Here is a 17,980-nt window from a genome sequence, read left to right on the forward strand (position 1 = left end):
ATAAAAGGGACACAGACAGATTGGTGGAGCGGGTACTCTGACACGGGTACAACAGGTATTGCATAGCCGGGTGGGGCATGGATCTCCAACTTTCATCGTTACCGACTTGGTGCTCTACAGCCGGGCTAGTAATCTAAAAACATAATTTATCAACTGTGCCCCCACAAGACACAGCAACACAACACACATATTCAGAATAATTATTATTATTATATGACAGAACAGCGCCCAACAACAGGTTTTTGTGCAAAAGCTACAAAGTGCTTGACCTGAGACCTCTAGTCTAATGTAACCAAAACTGGTTTCCTTTACAGGATGTATTCCACTTTCACTTCCCCTTCTAAAATGACCGTTGCACAAATGACCATCCTTCCCATTTAACTATGGAGGTCATTTACAGATCGGCTTGCAACGGCTGGCTACAAAATCTTGGATGTCCTCTATCATGTCCGCTATCCAGTTTGCCGCAAATGATCCCTTTAGAACACACTATATACTGACCAGCTTTATGCTGAAATATGCATTGCTTCATTTTAATATACAAAACTCTCCTTGGTTTGCCCCCAACCCCCCTCCCCACACCATCTGTGTCATTTGTTGCAACCTCATCTGCTGCACTAACTCTAATTTTGTTTATAGCCTACGTATATCTTATTTTGTTGAACGTTCCAAAAACAAACCGCATTCATTTGCTATTCACCTGAATGTTTTGTAGCCCAAAAACAATGTGTTAAATAAATTAAAAATAGATATTAAACAAAAAAAACTGTAACGTTTATGACTTTCCCTTTGCATTTAGACATCTTGGCACAAATTGTTATAGGCTACATGTGCCATGTGCCTTTGCTATGCCAATAAAGCATTTTTAATGGAATTAATTTGTTTCTAATGGAAAAATCCTGTTTGTCTGAGGTCACTTAGAGATCAGTTTCAGTCAGCCGACAAACCGGCTTTAAACTATTAAAACACTGACTAATTTGACCAGTAGATGTTATTGTTGTTATTGCAGCTACAATGTTGTGGAATTTTACTCATGTGTATAGGCCTACTCATACAATATTATGTTACAATAAAAAAAATCTTGAATTGAGATCTGTGACCTCTCTTTCTCCTCCTTCTCGTCCATCCATCCCTCAGTCTCTTCTCCACCTCCTTTATCTCCTCCTCTTCATCGCTCCATTCATCTGTCTCATTTCTACTACCCATTCCTTCCATGCCTCCACCTCCTTTTCTCTCTTCCATCTCTTTCTCCTGAGCAAAGTCAACGGTGGGCGGGACAATTGGGGGACGGACGCTCGGTTTTCAGTCCCCTCGGCTCCCCCATTGGCTCCTGTCTGCGGATACGTCACAATCATGATTAGAATTGATGATCGGACGTTGTGATTTCATTGTCTAGCGAAAAAAGGGGGGGACCGCTGCTGGTTGAAAGAAGAAATCTGCTGAATTGGGAACGTCCGTATTCTTGATTTTGACATCCAAAAGGGTACGTAACGGGAGTGATCTCACTTTGCGGTGATTTCACATCTCGCGATCTGTCCGCGCGCGGCCTCGCGCCGAGGTTGGAATCGGGCGGAATCATCCGCTGCGAGGGGTTGAGAAATCAAGAGATTTGGAAGGGAAAAGTTCAACCGCAGGCAGCAGCTATCCTTTGGGAGAGCAGGCTAATGCTAATGCTAAGCTGGCTAGTGATGGCCGCCCGGGCCTAATGTTGGGTCTGTCTGTGTGTTTGCCTGCCCTGGGGTCGGTGGCTGAATGTAATGTACTGTGTCAGTATCATACAGACATACACGCTCCTGTCCAGGCTGTGGGGATCAGACATAATGGCAACTTACCTAGAACACACATTGTTTTCTATCCGGGTACACTGATGATGTTATGGAATAGCGCTATTCTTAGATTGCCTTTGGGGTTTCAGTTTGTATAATATTCCCAACTCCGGAGACTATAAGTTGCGGTTTGTGTATTGTGTTGCAAATAAAAGTTAGTTCAAGTTTCGGAGACAATGCGTTCCCTTCCTCGTGTAGGCTACGTTACATTATGGCTCTGTTTGTTTACTGTCTGTCTGTGTAGGGAAGTCCTGTCCACACGGCGTCTGGTTTCTCTCTCGTGTGTGTGTGTGTGTGTGTGTGTGTGGAGTTTCTGTTTATATATAAATAATGCGCTGTCAGATCCAGTCGTCCGTGGTTGTTTCCTGATATGACGCAACGACATTGTCTACATTTTTAGCATCAGTTATTAATATATTTCCATCATTCCATGTTCTGCTGCACCCGTGCGCAGCTGTCAGAATTATTGCACATCACACACACACACACACACACACACACACACACCTATCTGTTACTTGACTAAACTAAACGAGTAGTAGTGGAGGTTTGATGATCAGGATCATCATAAACAACGCACAGATTTCCAAGTACTCTCCAGACTGGACTGACTTTCACCCATGCCTTAAAATCATGCTTGCTGCATCATCGCACAATCACACATTGTGTAATAACACTGTATTAAACCCCAGGGGGAAATTCAGAGTGTTGCAGTTGCAGCTGCTTAGAAAAAGTTCACAATTACCAATAAATAGCCTACACCTACAGCAATAAACCATACAATAATAAATATCGTTATATAGAATAGACTATGTACTGTATCTACATGCAAAAGATAGCTGGTCATAATAGGCTAACATACCGGTAGTCCAAAATAATACAAGAACGCTCACCTCAAAACACAGTTGCCACGGGCGTACAGCCAGCAAAAGCTTAAAATATGATGTGCTGAACTGATTGATTGAATAGCAAGCCTACTTTATTAGAAGTTTGCAAAAAAGAAAAGCACAGGAAAGTACAGTTCAATACAATGTCTGCTAAGAAGATTTTAAACCCAAGAAAGCCTATATGGCTTGTTTCCATTGTGGTAATTAGTTCTCAATTTGAGAGATTCAATGCCATACAAGATACAAATATACAGTAATATGGAAAAACACAATATAAATGGTTAGAAATAAAAAATAAATATATGTACAGTAAGCAGTTGGGGGGGGGGGGACGACGACGACGACTAGAAAGGCTGAGACAATATGTGTATAAGCGATGTACAGGACAATAATAAAAAAAGAAATCTAGGAAACTGCATAGTGTTGTTTGGTGACCGAACACACTTAACTCTATACACAGATACTCAATTAAGAAGGCATTTTGATTATTTACAGCTATTTCAGGAACACCCATGAAGCTTTGGCATGGCTCAGGGTAGAAGACATGGGTTTAGCAATTACAAAATATCAATGGGATTGGTATTTATGATAATCAAAGGGACAGTGCGCTGACTGCCCTCAATACCCTCATACCTGTCTACTACTTATCCAAAGTGAGTGACACCCACAGCGCCAGCCACAACACTAGAGGGAGCAACCGTGATCTGGAACACCCCAAATTCCACTTCTTCTTTGGTTATAAGCGCTATATAAAAGCACCCTTTACCATTTTACATGCTGTTTACATTTCTGACTAAAGTATTCAATCAATCATCACTGTAGGAAAGTATAATGAATTACAAAACTATTATGTTTGTGCAAAACATTGAGAAATGCTCTTTTAATTTGTTTGTGTTTGCAATGAATGCAAAATGAATGTCCTGACCTATGTTATACTTTGTAGTATGACAGTGTTGTGCAAAGGTAGTGGAAATAGATGATCTACAAGCTCACACAGTGGTGCATCGTAAACAGATGATGATGAGTTTCCTTTTCTCTGCACAAATTTGTTATTTGGTTTAGCTGAGTCATATTCATAATGTTTCATTATGAGTTTTCAAGACGTTTCAGATATCTGTATAAACTCATCTAAAAACGAATCGTATAGGATAGCCGTAATATTGGATTAAGTCTGTAGCACGGTATTTCAATACTGATTAATGAGATTCTATCTTTCAGATTAGATTAGGTGATCTCATCATACCTAATTAAGTTTTAAAATCTTGCTTCTGCGTTTATCTACAAAACTCAAAGGATGGAGATGAGGACAACAGTTGTCCTCACAGTTACTGTGATGCCAAAAGTATGACAGTTCTGGCGAAGTCAGAAACAGAACAGCAACCAACATATTAAAATAAAGAGGAGTTTGAAATTGCTACTTTTACCAAGAACATTACAGGTTTCATGTGTTAAATACTGTATAACCGCTAGTCTATGTGCAGATGTTATTGTTTGAAAAATTAATTGCCAACCCATGTCATTTTCGGCAAAGTCCAAACCGGTCTCTCTCTCTCTCTCCCTCATTGCTAGCTGCCTAACGTAGGTCATAGTTTCATCGTACAATGTAACATGTGGACTCATTTCAACTTGCACAGTCTGACAATGTGGATAATCACGATTTAACCATTTTGCACACATACTGTACATTTGGCTGAGGTGTTTGGCTCGATGCCTCGATCACCATAAAGTGCCCTCTGGTTGGTTCTAAGTTCTAACGACCTTTCTCCTCTCCTACTGCAGAGTCCTGTTACACCATGCCTTCTTCCTGGTTCTCTCCTTGACCGTGTCGACCGGCAGAGCTCCATATCCACTGAGCTAGGATGTGTGGCATCAGGACAGAGCTACGTTAGACACACTGACCAGGAGGGCTGAGCCTGTCGTTCACAGCCTGTATGGCTGCCCCCTTCCCCTCCAGCGGCAGGATGGACACCGCCCCCTTCCCCTCCAGCGGCAGGATGGACGCCGCCCCCTTCCCCTCCAGCGGCAGGATGGACACCGCCCCCTTCCCCTCCAGCGGCAGGATGGACACCGCCCCCTTCCCCTCCAGCGGCAGGATGGACGCCTGGCCTGAGAGACGCGGCCTGCAGACGGTGGGTTTAAGTGTTTGATCCGCTGGTCCATGGTTGAGGGAAACCTGGTACTCTCAGTACCTGGTAGGTAGGTAGGTACTGCTGGTTTTACATTCTACCTGGAGCATCGACCTGCTGTTCCACGACTAACCACCACCTGGTTAGACGGTCAGAAAAATATGATGCAAGGTCAGTGCAATGTCCTGTTAGGATAGAAAACCAGCAATACAGATGTGTCCCAAGAACCAAAGTGAAGAATCACTGCCTCTTATAGTGCTTATGTACTGGTTTTATACTGGTATTGTATACTATATTAATAAGAAATAATTATAATAAACTTTAATTTGTATAGCACCTTTCACAAACACTGTTACAAAGTGCTTCACAGAAGAATGAATATTATATACATAAAATGAGCCAATAAAGCATAGGGTTTGTGTTGGGCATTAAAAGCAGCTTTGTAAAGGTGTTTTAAGAAGGGATTTAAAACAAGGCACAGACTCAGCGAGCCTGATTTCCTTAGGCAAAGGGCATTCCAAAGTGTCAGAGCTTTGATTGCAAAAGCCCTTTCTCCCTTTGTTTTTGACCGACACTTTGGAATGACCAGCAGAGCTTTGCCTGAGGATCTCAGGCTACATGCTTGCTATTGGGAGAGTAAGCCTATGTCAGGAATATAAATCGGAGCAAGACCAGACCTGGCCTTGTATGTAATCATATATTAAAATTGGCTAACGGGAGGGCCGGCCGGAAGGCTCACAGTTTGAGCTTTAGCTAGATCAGCTATTGTCACAATATTTATGTGTGAAACCAAGTCAAACTAAATGTAATGCCTTAACTACATATCAATTGCTTGGAACGGGGTCCCCATTTAAAATATGATTATTTTGGGGGGTCACTGAAAAGGTTGAGAAGGACTGCTCTAGTGTCATCTAATGATGTAACAGTGTTGTGCACTGGTGTTTCAGATGAACCTGCGGTCGGTGTTCACGGCGGATCAGCAGAGGGTCTTGGAGCGTTACTACGATAACGGAATGACCAACCAGAGCAAAGCCTGCTTTCAGCTCATACTGCAGTGTGCTCAAGAGACCAAACTGGACTTCAGTGTGGTCCGGGTAGGCCTGCTGTGTGTGTGTGTGTGTGTGTGTGTGTGTGTGTGTGTGTGTGTGTGTGTGTGTGTGTGTGTGTGTGTGTGTGTGTGTGTGTGTGTGTGTGTGTGTGTGTGTGTGTGTGTGTGTGTGTGTGTGTGTGTGTGTGTGTGTGTGTGTGTGCATACCATACCACCTTTATTTATATAACACATTTAAATAACAACAATGTTGTAACAAAGTGCTTTACAATAAAAAAAATGTTCAAGAATAATTGTCAAACTATATATTTTTTTCTCACCACTCCTGATCTATATCAATGTAGGTTATTATATTGTATTAACAGAATGTACCATACAGATTGATTAAAATAAAGTTTTATTCATTAACACATTCATTGAGTGCCGCCTGGTGGACAAAAGTGGTGGTGCTGGGTGCCAGTGATTATAGGCTATTCCACTATGACCGCTTTTGGGTTCCATCTTGGATGCTAAAGTATTATCGTTAATGCTACCGAGCTAAATTAAGGTCCATACTTGCTCTAGAAAACGGCAATGTTCCCATCGCGCTCAGCGGATAATTAGCAAAGACCTCCGAACATCGCAGATCTGTTCAACACCACGGACAGTGCATTAGTTTCCGAGAAAAAAGCGTTCAGCCTAAAACGGAAGCGAATGGTTATTGAGAAAGAAATGCAGTGCGGGCAGGGCCCTAGCAACAGTGCATAGCAACCGGAGCGGTTCAAAAAGGAAACACAGAGGCAATGTCATAGCGATATCAAACGCCTCAAGACGAGCCTGCTCGTCATCTGTACCCAGCGAAATTAATTTATATGACAGTTATACTCGTTATACAGATCCAATGTGTTAACATAAATTCCAGATTGCATGCAACGAATTCCTCAAGTGCTGGAGTGCCAGCCGGATGCAGGGAGCTTTTATTTTGTTCCACTTATATATTTCGATATTTCGAAACAGGCCGGGCTGAGCAAGGCGTTGCCTAGCGACCGGGCCGCTGCTAAAAAAATATTTTAGCAATACCATTTTATATCGATATAAACGTCATAAAACGTACACGTCCAAGGCACCCCGCGGTTGTCTTTGCTAAGACGTGTACACGTCCAAGGCATCATAAGTGTTAAGTGACTTTACTGACTTGATGGTTCTGCTCCCTGCAGACGTGGGTCGGCAACAAACGACGTAAGGTGGCCTCCAAGTCCGACCAGAACGGAGACGGCCTGTCCCATTCCTTATCCAATCAGGGATTCGTGGGGGGACTGCTGCCCAATCACGCGCTGGCAGGCGGAGCTCTGTCCAATCACCACAGCCTGAGCACTGGGGGAGCACTGGTGGCCGGAGCCATGCTAACGGCTGAGATGGCCGCCGCCCGGAACATCCAGAACCGCCCCCACCACGTTCCCTCGTCCACTTCCTTCCCCGCTACCTCATCAACGTCTTCCTCCACCTCCTCCTCCCCGCTCAGCGCTGGGAACAACAACAGCAACAACGACGTCATTCTGACGGGGATCTACTCCCTTAACTCTGCCTCTCGCCCCAGGCCCCACCCTGTCCCCCTCCCTTCTCACTCTGACTCCGAGCTGTCTTCCCACGCCCACTCGTCTCTCCTCTGCCTATCGCTGCACAACAGGAACACCTCCAGCACCTCCCCCGTCCACTCCAAGCTGGCCTTGTTCTCTCGGAGGCCCCAGGCCCTCTCCTCCTCGCCCTCGGGGCATTCCGGGCCCTCGGTCTACACTCCAGCCAGGAAGGGAGGCTTCTCCCTGGGCGAGGCGGGTCCAGGTGGAGGTCCAGGTGGAGGTCCAGGTCTGGGCCCGGGGGCAGGGGTAGTACCTCACAGCTGGGCTGTGAGGTACTGGCCCTCCTCCTCCTCCCAGACTCAGCCTCAGGTCCAGCCTCGGCCTCACTCCAATCCCCAGCCCCACCCTCCTCACCCTCCAGCCCCGCCAAGAGCCAGGGTCTCGCTCTCGCTGCCGGTCCAAACCCCCAGGCCTTCATCTGACTACACGCCCCGGATCCAGCAGGTCTTCACCCTGTCGGACAAGCCCGATGCCGGGGGACTGAGGCAGGGACTCGTCCCCAGTTGGAGGGGCCAGGAAAGACATAGGCAGATGCCCCACCCCCCGGACCCCAGTGGCTGCTTTTCTATCGCCATGGAAACGGGGGACGAAGAAGATGAATGGCGAAGGGAGGAGGAGTTGGCAAATATGTCGGCTCAGAGACACACCGACAGGGAAAATAGGTCAGCCAGCCTCAGCCCAACCCGGGTTGACCTGTCTGGGGAGAGAGGAGGCCATACACCCCCTATTACTAGCTCCAGACCTGGACCCCAGCAGAGCAACATGGCACTCCCTCACGGCAGCTACTCAGTCACAGCACAGACCTCACCCAAAGGGGAATGTAGTGCACAGGTAGGGGTTGGATCCCACTGGTGATACCGGAGACCGCCTGTAGGACAGCTGCAAGGGAGACATTGTTGGAGAGACAGACAGAAGGGAAGCTAAGAGGGAGACAGACAGTAGGAAATCTGAAGTGTAGGAGAGAGAGGCAGAAAAGCTGAGCAGAAGACAGTGTAGGAGAGACAGAATCTACAAAAGCTGAGAGAGAGAGAGAGTGTATGAGAGGCTGGCAGACAGTAAAGCTGAAAGGGAGACGGTGTAGGGGAGACAGATAGGAGAACAGCTCTGTGCATGACACACACACCCACACACACACACACGAAAGTTGAGAGGGATACAGTGTAAGAGAGACGGACAATAGAAAAGCTGAGAGGGAGACTCATGTAGTACAGTGTAGGAGAGACGGATCATGGTAGATAAGCTGAGAGACAGCGTAGAATCTACACTGTAGATAATTGAGTGTTTGTATGTACAGTACCTGATTGTGTGTTTGTGTTTAGACTTCTGTCAGTGTGACGGCTGCTCCTTGGTTCCTCAACAATTCCAGGAAGAGAACAGTAAGTACTAATTAGTCCATCGTTAACACACCTCGTTATCCGACTTACTTAACACAAGGCTCTTGATTTGAGCTATACAAACAAATCAAAACATACAGGCCTCTGTGTAGCTGTCACACTCTTCATCAGTGAGGGTGATTTGACATTGAAATGTCATGTTCATTACATATCCCATAATATCAAGCTTCCTTCCTTAAAGAATAGGCTATTTTTCAATTCAGACTGTTTTAAAATGTTGATTTGCATCATTGTGCAGAATAAAACTTAACAGAAAAATCTGAATAAAAGCATGATTTACTTCTTGCGACATGTTTTTCAAAATGCCAGATTAGGCTGCGCAAATCACCTAGGCAAGCGGCTCAAATCATATAGCAAGAGAGAGAGAGAGTCACATAATGCTTGTTGGGTATTGCATTTGATCAACACATACACAGAACATTCCTCGCTCTCTTCTCGCTCTCTTCACTGTTTTAAGGATGCACACTTACAGTATAGTTGTGTAAGTTTCCATTTGCCAGTATATGGTACATACATTCACAGAGGAGTTTTAAACAGAACCCTGCGACATTATTACAACAGACAAATGGCAAATCAGCGCTCAGGTGGCGCAGTGGTAAAGTGCCTGCCCACCACCGCAGAGGTTATGGGTTTGAATCCACCGTGGTGCATCCGGCTTTGTCGGGCATCTACACAAACAAAATTGGACCATGTTCACGGAAGGGAAGCCAGGCGGTGAGGGTGTTGGGGAGAAAATGGGGGAAAAAAGTCAAATTGCTTTATATTCTGGGGTTGTTGCTTCTCATGCCGAGGTGCGTATTGATTTGGAATGTTGGACCTCGTTTGTCTGTCTTCTCAAAGTGTTCTCTCAGTGCTTGGAGTTTGGTATTCACATACCGGTAATACAGTATACTATTGTTGGTAGTAGGTTTCTCGATCACTGACATTAAGCCCTGTATTTGTCACATAAAATTGATCAGCGATCAGTGTCCGTTCATGTTTATTTAGTTATACATTTTGATATATTTCACTTATTTAATGAAGGCAGACTTGTTAATAACACATGATAAAGGAGAAGCAACAGAGAGATATATTATATTATAGATACATCAATATTGAGATATATTTCTAGCCTTCTTTGAAAGGGGTCATGCTGGTTATTAAGTGTGGAATGTTGTGCTTTGTGTACAGCTGCAGGACCGGACCCAGTTCAGCGACAGAGACCTGCTCCAGCTGAAACGCTACTGGGACAGAGGCATGACCAGTCTAGGCTCTGTGTGCAGGGAGAAGATCGCAGCCGCAGCCGACCAGCTCAACGTTGACTCTGAGATAGTCAAGGTAACCAGTTCATACTGATGGAGATAAGAGATGATGAATCTGAAACGCAGCAAGTTTGAAAAGCCGGAGAGGCACTGGTAAGAGTAACAGTCAAAAAACAAACCAATGTAAATTAATTTGTTTAGTCTTGTGCTAAATTGCTGCAATGGGTCTCTGAATGAATTCAACAATGAATACACAAATGAACATGCACAGGAGGACCCCAATGGAAACAAGCCAATAGGCTTTCTTTCTTGGATTTCTTTAAATCCTCTTAGCAGACCTTTTTTCTGCAAACTGTTCATAAAGCAATCAATCAGTCAGTCAATCAGTCAGTCAGTCACATTTTATCACCAACGAGTACATGAAGGCTCAGGAGGTACACTGGCTGTGGAATCAGAATGTTCTCATTGAATGCGACTCGTGAGCTTTTACTTGTAGATCGGCCATTTTCACTATTCGTTGTATGACAAAATATACAGGGCTTAAGTGGTTCAGTAGTTAATGGTTCGTCTGATTTGGATCTTAGATCAGATCTTATTTGACAACTTGAATAATAATAATTTAGTCCCCACTCCTGTTGGGGACCTTTTTTGTAAATTTACCCGTCCTAAACTGTAAGAAGCAGGGGGCACTATTAAAATAAAAAATGACCGATATATCGTCCGGGCTCTTATCTGTTCCCGTTTTCCACTTACAGACATGGATTAGCAACCGGAGGAGGAAGTACCGCCTCATGGGCATTGAAATCCCGGCTCCTAAAGGCGGACCCGCCGTGTTCACGACATCATCGCCAGGGAGAGACTCTCCGTTGGCCCTGAGCCCTGACGAGGATGGGCTAAGAACCCCCGAATTTGGGGATGACTTGAATGATGGGGAATCTCTCTGCTTGTCCGAAGGTAATATTACTCCAGACAGGAACATAATGTCGATGTCGGGCAGAAACCAGCTATCTCCATTTTTAAACATTTTATTTTTATTTTATTTATTTAAATATAATAATAAATCAGTGCTATTGAACACCCTTTACGTCTGTGTGTGGGTCTTACAAATATTGAATCAATGAAAAGTATTAAAAAAGCGCTTCTGACTAAACGTCCTAACTCCCTCCTCACTGTGATGTCGGTCAAACCACCCAACTCCAACTGTAGATAGCTGTTTTTTCCATCATTGATTAGAATGACAAAGTCAGGCAAAAATAATCTACATTAATAGCTAAAAAGCTCCTAACAACACTTGAGCTAAATTTGGGTGAGGTGATTATAATTCAAGGACACTTTTTTAAGTATCAATGTAGTGGTGTTCTTTTTTATAATTTCCTGAAACGTTGATATTTTGGACATAGCTGGTTTCCGACAGCAGAGATATACATTATGTGCATTTAAACGTGCATGTATGTGCATTTAAACGTGCATGTATGTGCATTTAAACGTGCATGTATGTGCATTTAAACGTGCTTGTATGTGCATTTAAACGTGCATGTATGTTTACACATCAGGGTAGATTCAAGATTCAACAGTGTAAAATGTTTTATGTGTCTTTATTTATGGAAATACACCGGAATAACACTTTTCTCTTAAACTGTTGAAGTTTAACTTTTACTAATCTCTCAAGCAGAGGGCACTATTTTTCCTTTTTTGCCGATGGGTTCCCAGATTGATCTTTTACAAACCAATGTAAACATTTTAATATCATTCGTATGAACTACTTTAGCCTCATCTACATACGTGGAATAGTGGAAATAAGACAATCCACAAGCTCACAATACAACGTGTTGTGAGCTTGTAGATCAGCTATTTTTGAAAATGTAAAAAAATAAAAAATAAAGGCCCCAATAGGGATGGCGGGGTTAATGTGGTTAATACAACTTGTATAAATATAGCATCATAAATGGAGAATTTGATCAGTATCCCAGCCCAGTGTGATGGATTAAACTGCCTGGTTGTGTTTCTGTCCTAGATGGCAATGATGACTCGTACCAGAGAGATTTGGATGAAGACGGAACAGATGTATCTAACACTGCCCCCTTGGACAACAACGTGGTACCGCATTGTTTTTATTTTATTTTATTTTACCGGTATTTTATTTTATTTTATTACTGTACACACATCACATTAAAAAGTGCCACTCCTAATTGGTAAAAACAGCCACAGAACAATAAAATGTATCAAGTGCAGTCAAGTTCATCCATACATTCATAAAGTTCATCAATTGCTTTTGGCCTTGAGGGAGGGAAATAAAAAACAGATCTCTCTTTTTTTTCTTTTCTTTTTTTTACAGTGCAGGTTCATATATTGAGTGACCTGTAGTGCCTACCAGATAAGAGGGCAACAGGTCAAACCGGTGGTGACCTTTTGAACAGTCTTATGTAATATCTTTGGTTCTGGAAAGGCTGTTTACCTCCAGGGAGGGCAAAGGGCAGCCAAAGTGTGCTGTATTTATGACCCTTTGGGCAGCTTTTGCCATGCCACACTGTGATGCCGTAGGTCGGATGACCGTAGGACACAATGCTCTCTATTAAACATTTCATGAGCACTGTTAGGGAGTGAAGACGCGGCTGTGGTCAAAAAGGCACAGCGGTGTTGTCAGTCCAGGGGAGGTTTGTCAGAGATGACGGTTACCAGGAATTTAAAACTGGACCCCTTCACAGAGTCGCCATTTATGAATACAGGGTTGGGGTCTGCTTTGTCCTTTCTGAAATCTATAATGAGTTCCTTAGATTTTGTGTGCCAGACTGTTTGCTCAACACCACGCAGACAGTTTCTGGAAAGGCAAGGAAAGGAAAAACTAAAAGGATGAAACTTCAAGCAGTCATGTCTCAGGATGGGCGGCCATCTGACTTGACCAGTTGGGTAGAGAGACAACAACAATATCTATACTAGAAAAACTAGAACATTGTACTCTACAACCGGTATTACCTCTCTATAGAATATAGACGAATCCATGGAGCCATGCCCTGTAGGCCAGCTGTATGCAATCAATGCTGCGGTGTCAAGCTGCGCTTAATGTGACACGCAGAGCGATTGCGCCCAGGGCAGGCTGTGTGGATTTGTCTATACTCTAGAGACGTAATAGTGGATAATGAGCTCTTTAAGATATGGTAGGTGAGAAGGAGGATTTTAAATTCAATTCTGGAATGCAGAGAAGTTACTATGGGAGAAATAAAATCTTTCTTTTTCAAGTTCTTGTCATTACACACGCAGCAACATGCTGGACAAGCTCGAGAGTCTTTAGGGAGTCTGAGAGTAAGGAATTGCAATAATCCAGCCTGAAGGGAACAAATGTGTGGACTAGATTTTCAGTGTCTTTGAGACAGGATGTTCTTGACTTTTGCAATGTCATGTGCGCAGACATTCTCTAGGCTCTGTCTAGTACAGTGGTTCTCAAAGTAGGGATCCTCAGGGTTCCTTTCTACAAATAGAAACAATAGGAAACATTTGGTACCATTTGTATATTGTCAGAGTTATGGGGGTCCTTGAAATTATGAGTTTTTTAGAACCACTGCTCTGCTCTCGTATGTTAAATCCCTGACGATTCAGAAATACAGGTATAGTCTGCACACTGGATCATCCAAAAGCTTAGTAAAATGTATTTACCACCATAGAACATGACGTTTGGCTCTTCCTTAGACAATATTTCAAACACTGTATGTTTAGATGTTGTAATATTGTACTGCTGAACAAAAAAGATCAAATGCAAATGCTTCTCAACATACTATGAGAAATTGTTCAGCTTACTTGCCAAAAAGGGCTAATTCCTATTTTGATTCTTGACGTCATTCTAATTACTATGATTTGTTGCTGACGGATCTGTGTTTTTGAAATAGAAGATCGAGATAATTGACGAAGATGAGGATGATGTTGATGATGGTGGTGGAATGGTGGCTTCAAACATGGAGCAAATGCAGAGTCTGCTGGAGTTCAAGGTGAAGACCCAAACTCATGAAAAGAATAGAATGACGTGCACACATCCACACCCTGTGTTGGGCAGGTGCTGAGCTAAAAGTGACAGTAAAAGAAAATGAAATAATTTATTGCACCCTTTACAAGTGCTGTACTTGTAAAGGGTGCAATAAAGAAAATTTCTTTAAACAGAGCCCATCAGTGTGCAAGCATTTCATAGAACACACAAACTCACTGTAACACACTGTAGCCGCAGGGCTTTGCTGACTATGGTTTAACTATTATATATATATACTCACACACGATGCGCAGCGGGGTGGGGCCTCCCGTCAAACTAAGAAATTATGTCTTGGAGGTACCGACGATGGGGGATGATGATTTACGATTCTGTTCCTATTGGTACATAACTCGGACAGTGCTGAGTCGAACTGTAGGTGACTTCGCAAACTAGGGATGTCCCGATACACTTTTTTCACTTCCGATCCGATCCCGGTACCTCAATTTCTGTGTTAGCCGATACCGATACCAGTGTCGTGATCTCATGTTGTGTTTATAGCAGACTCCTCACTCAAATGTGCATTTGCAGTTTGGGCAACTCGAAAGCAAACTCCACATGCCTCAACATTTTATTTACCTGCCATAGTGACAACCCCTTACCCCTGTGTCGGATCAGTGGTTAGACATGGCATATTCACCGATACCGATATGAACCGATATGCCAAATAAGGGCCGATCCGATTTTCCCGATACCGGTACAGTATCGGGACATCTCTATCGGTAACTGGTTTTCCAATCGTACTTTGACATACTGTACATACATCTCTGTGTTTGTGAAGTTGTACTGTACGTGCATGCACGCAAGTGGGCTAAAATGCTTATTTGGTGCAATTATTTCAGCATGAGGAAGTGCAGTTCCTGGAGTCGGAGCTACTGAACCAAAAACAGAAGTACCAGGAGCTGGAGTTGTTCACCAGGAGTCTGCTGAATGCCGTGAGGAACAATGACCTGCACAAACAGCAGGTACAGTAGACACAGCATCGGGAGGGAGCGCTAATCACTGTCGGGTCCAAAACCATTCCTTTTTTTTTATTATTATTTTTAAGACACCTCTTGATGAAGGTCCAGAGGGGCCGAAACGTCTGTCAATTTGAATAAATACCGATGCTGCTGAGCAAGAGCATTGTGTGGGATATTTGTTCATTAAATACTTGCTTCAGTTGTCACTGTCCAACGCACCTTTCACAAAATCTCATTGCCATCATTTTCAATTTTGCATGAATATTGACGCCTAAAATTCAGCATGCCAGAATTGACAAATTATTGTTGGTAGAGATGTCTTGAAACTTAGTAGTTCTGTCACTGAATGTAAATGAAATCTTGCTTTTGTGTATGCGGCCATATACAGGAACTTCTTGCCAGTCTACCTCAGCCTCCGGACATGGACTGGGACATGCCTCTCGAGGAGGAGGACAGAGCCCAGCCCGTCGACGCGTCAACGGAGATGTCGTCCAACCACGACGAAGCCTCGATGACTGCAGCGGCCAATGGGGAGTCGCCGTTGCCGGCCGTCGATAAAGATTTCCCGGTGGTCACGGTCATCAGCGAAGACGGCTCTTCAATCGAGACCACGCAGCCCTCTGCATCAGAGGAGCTACCCGAGGAAACCGATAACGAGCTACCCGAGGAAACCGATACTGAACTGCAGTGACTCTAACAAACTGTATGTGTACGTGCATAAACATACTGATATTATACACAACACACTCACACATGCCATAATGTAGCAGGTATTGGACAAAAGTGACTCTTCTGTCTTGAGGCTAAGGTCACGCATACGCTTCAGACGCGCCAGCGTCCCGCTTCTATTGGAGCAAGAGGGTGAAGCGTCTGGTTGCGGCGTGGGTGAATATTTCACCAACCAATAGGAAAAATGGTTGTCACCACTTGGCAGGGATTTAGCTTGTAGTTTTCTTTCAGTTTGCCAACCACGCAGGTAGGGTTGGGTCTGGATCTGGAACTGGAAGAACCGGATCCAACATTTTTTTATTTCAAGGACCACCATAACTCTGAGAGTGTACAAATGGAACCAAATGGACCTGGTGACGGTTCCATTTCAGGCCCAGCCTCTGGGGGAGGCGAAGTAGGCGGCCGCTTCGAGCACCACCTCTTAGGGGCGCCACTTAAGCCCTCCAAAAATATTTTTTTTCTGCACTGGTTTCTGCTTTAAGTGGGGGGATATCGGTCGGGCAACTGGCAACCCACACATTCACATTGGGTGAGGTGACAAATGTTAGACGCTAGGAGGGGAAGGGAAAAGAAAAAAATAAACAAAAAAAAAATTGATTGGATTTCCCAAGTAAACTTAAGGCTCCTTTTTCCTTTTGTCCGTCAAAACAAGCTTTTTTTCAACGGACCACAAGTATTTTCAAGATGCCGGGTGGAATTAATTAAATTAGTCCGGCGGTGGCGATCCATCTAGCATGGCTTTTACTTTTTAATTCTGCAGACAGTGCATATATATTTACCAGGCATGACTCCAACTCCAAGCATCACTCAACAAAAAATGGTAAGTTAATAAAAATATAGTATTAAATCCTCCACAAGGATAGATGGGTGTAGAACCGTACCAAAACCGCACCAGATGTCCTAAAATTCGACTTATAACCGCATATACCCAAAATAAATCGCGCGTGCATGTGCGGGGGCGCACTCTACAGATCTCGCTTATAGCGCCACCTAGGGCCCAACCGGCCCTGGTCCATTTGGTTTGATTTGTACACTGTAAGGGTCCATTTGGAACTCCCTATAGGAATCATTAAAGGGAACTGTTAAAGAAATCGGACTGTTAGGGAATCGTTACGGAACCGTTAAACCCCAACCCTACACGCAGGACAACATGGGAACCTGACGTGTCTGATGCCTCTGCATGCGTTGCGTTGGCTACCCCCAGCCTGACTTGTATGTATGGCTGTACCCTTAAACGAGTAGTTCACCCCCCAAAAAAACACTTATTTTTTTCTCTTGCTTTCTTTTTTTTGTCACTTTCCTAAGCCAATAATTGATGACCGGTGGAGTCTATCTGGCAGCCACCGGTCACAAAATTGGCGTAGGAAAGTGACTAAAAGGCTTCATGGTGTGTGTAATTGATAGACAATAAGATTTTTTTAGGGTGAACTACTCCTTTAAGCTTAATTTATATTCCATCATATGGACAGCAGTGTTGCTCCATGAAAGGAAGAGATTTTCAAGCTAACAATGCGGCTGCATTGTAAATTTAGGCTGACCATTATTTTCAAAGCCCCAAAATCAATGTACTGGTATGTGCACGTCCATGCACACGTGCTAACTCAGTTTCCTCTTTTAAAACTATTAAAATAAATAAAAAATAAATAATATTTAATTATCTCTTAACTTTTTCTTTATTTATGCTTTGATAAATAGACCGCAGGTCTATCATATTCTTTTATTCTTAGATTTTTTTTTATCATTGTCTTTTGTTTAATTTATTTTTTCACTTTTTTCTGTTTCTATGTCTGATATACACTTTGTAAACTTGTTTTTAAAAAGTGCTATGTAAATTGTTTATTTTAACTATTATTATAATGAGCACCAAGTTTGTTTGTGTTTTATAGATACTTGTTAGGACTCAGGACACCCCGGCTGAAATTGGGGTCTATGACCACTGTACTGTTGGCTTGAAATTCGGTTCCTTTCAGAGAGTGACCCAATTTGACTAGGGGTATAAATTAGGCTTTACACACACATGCTCCATGCCCAGTGCCTGTGCAGATTGACACTTCACACTGACTGTTGGGCTGACAAAGCCTCTACTGTTGCATATCATTGGCCTTTTGCTCTGGTCTCATCCCAGAGAGAACAATAAAC

General features: G+C 43.5%; 1 protein-coding gene across 2 annotated transcripts; it reads left to right on the top strand.

The window, feature by feature from the left end:
- Positions 1–1,361: 1,361 nt before the first annotated feature.
- Positions 1,362–17,980, top strand: hdx (highly divergent homeobox). 2 transcript variants are annotated; one of them, XM_079513058.1, is made up of 11 exons: positions 1,362–1,483; positions 4,493–4,842; positions 5,787–5,933; positions 7,084–8,334; positions 8,823–8,879; positions 10,068–10,214; positions 10,894–11,092; positions 12,153–12,235; positions 14,020–14,118; positions 14,993–15,115; positions 15,501–17,980. In XM_079513058.1, the coding sequence occupies exons 2-11, from the start codon at positions 4,645–4,647 to the stop codon at positions 15,801–15,803; spliced, it is 2,607 nt and encodes an 868-aa protein (XP_079369184.1). In that variant the 5' UTR covers positions 1,362–1,483; positions 4,493–4,644; the 3' UTR covers positions 15,804–17,980. The 2 variants fall into 2 exon arrangements, with proteins under 2 accessions (XP_079369184.1, XP_079369185.1); XM_079513059.1 differs by having other exon boundaries at positions 12,153–12,232.

The sequence above is a fragment of the Electrona antarctica genome, assembly GCF_951216825.1.
Source record: "Electrona antarctica genome assembly, chromosome: 1".
NCBI lineage: Eukaryota > Metazoa > Chordata > Actinopteri > Myctophiformes > Myctophidae > Electrona > Electrona antarctica.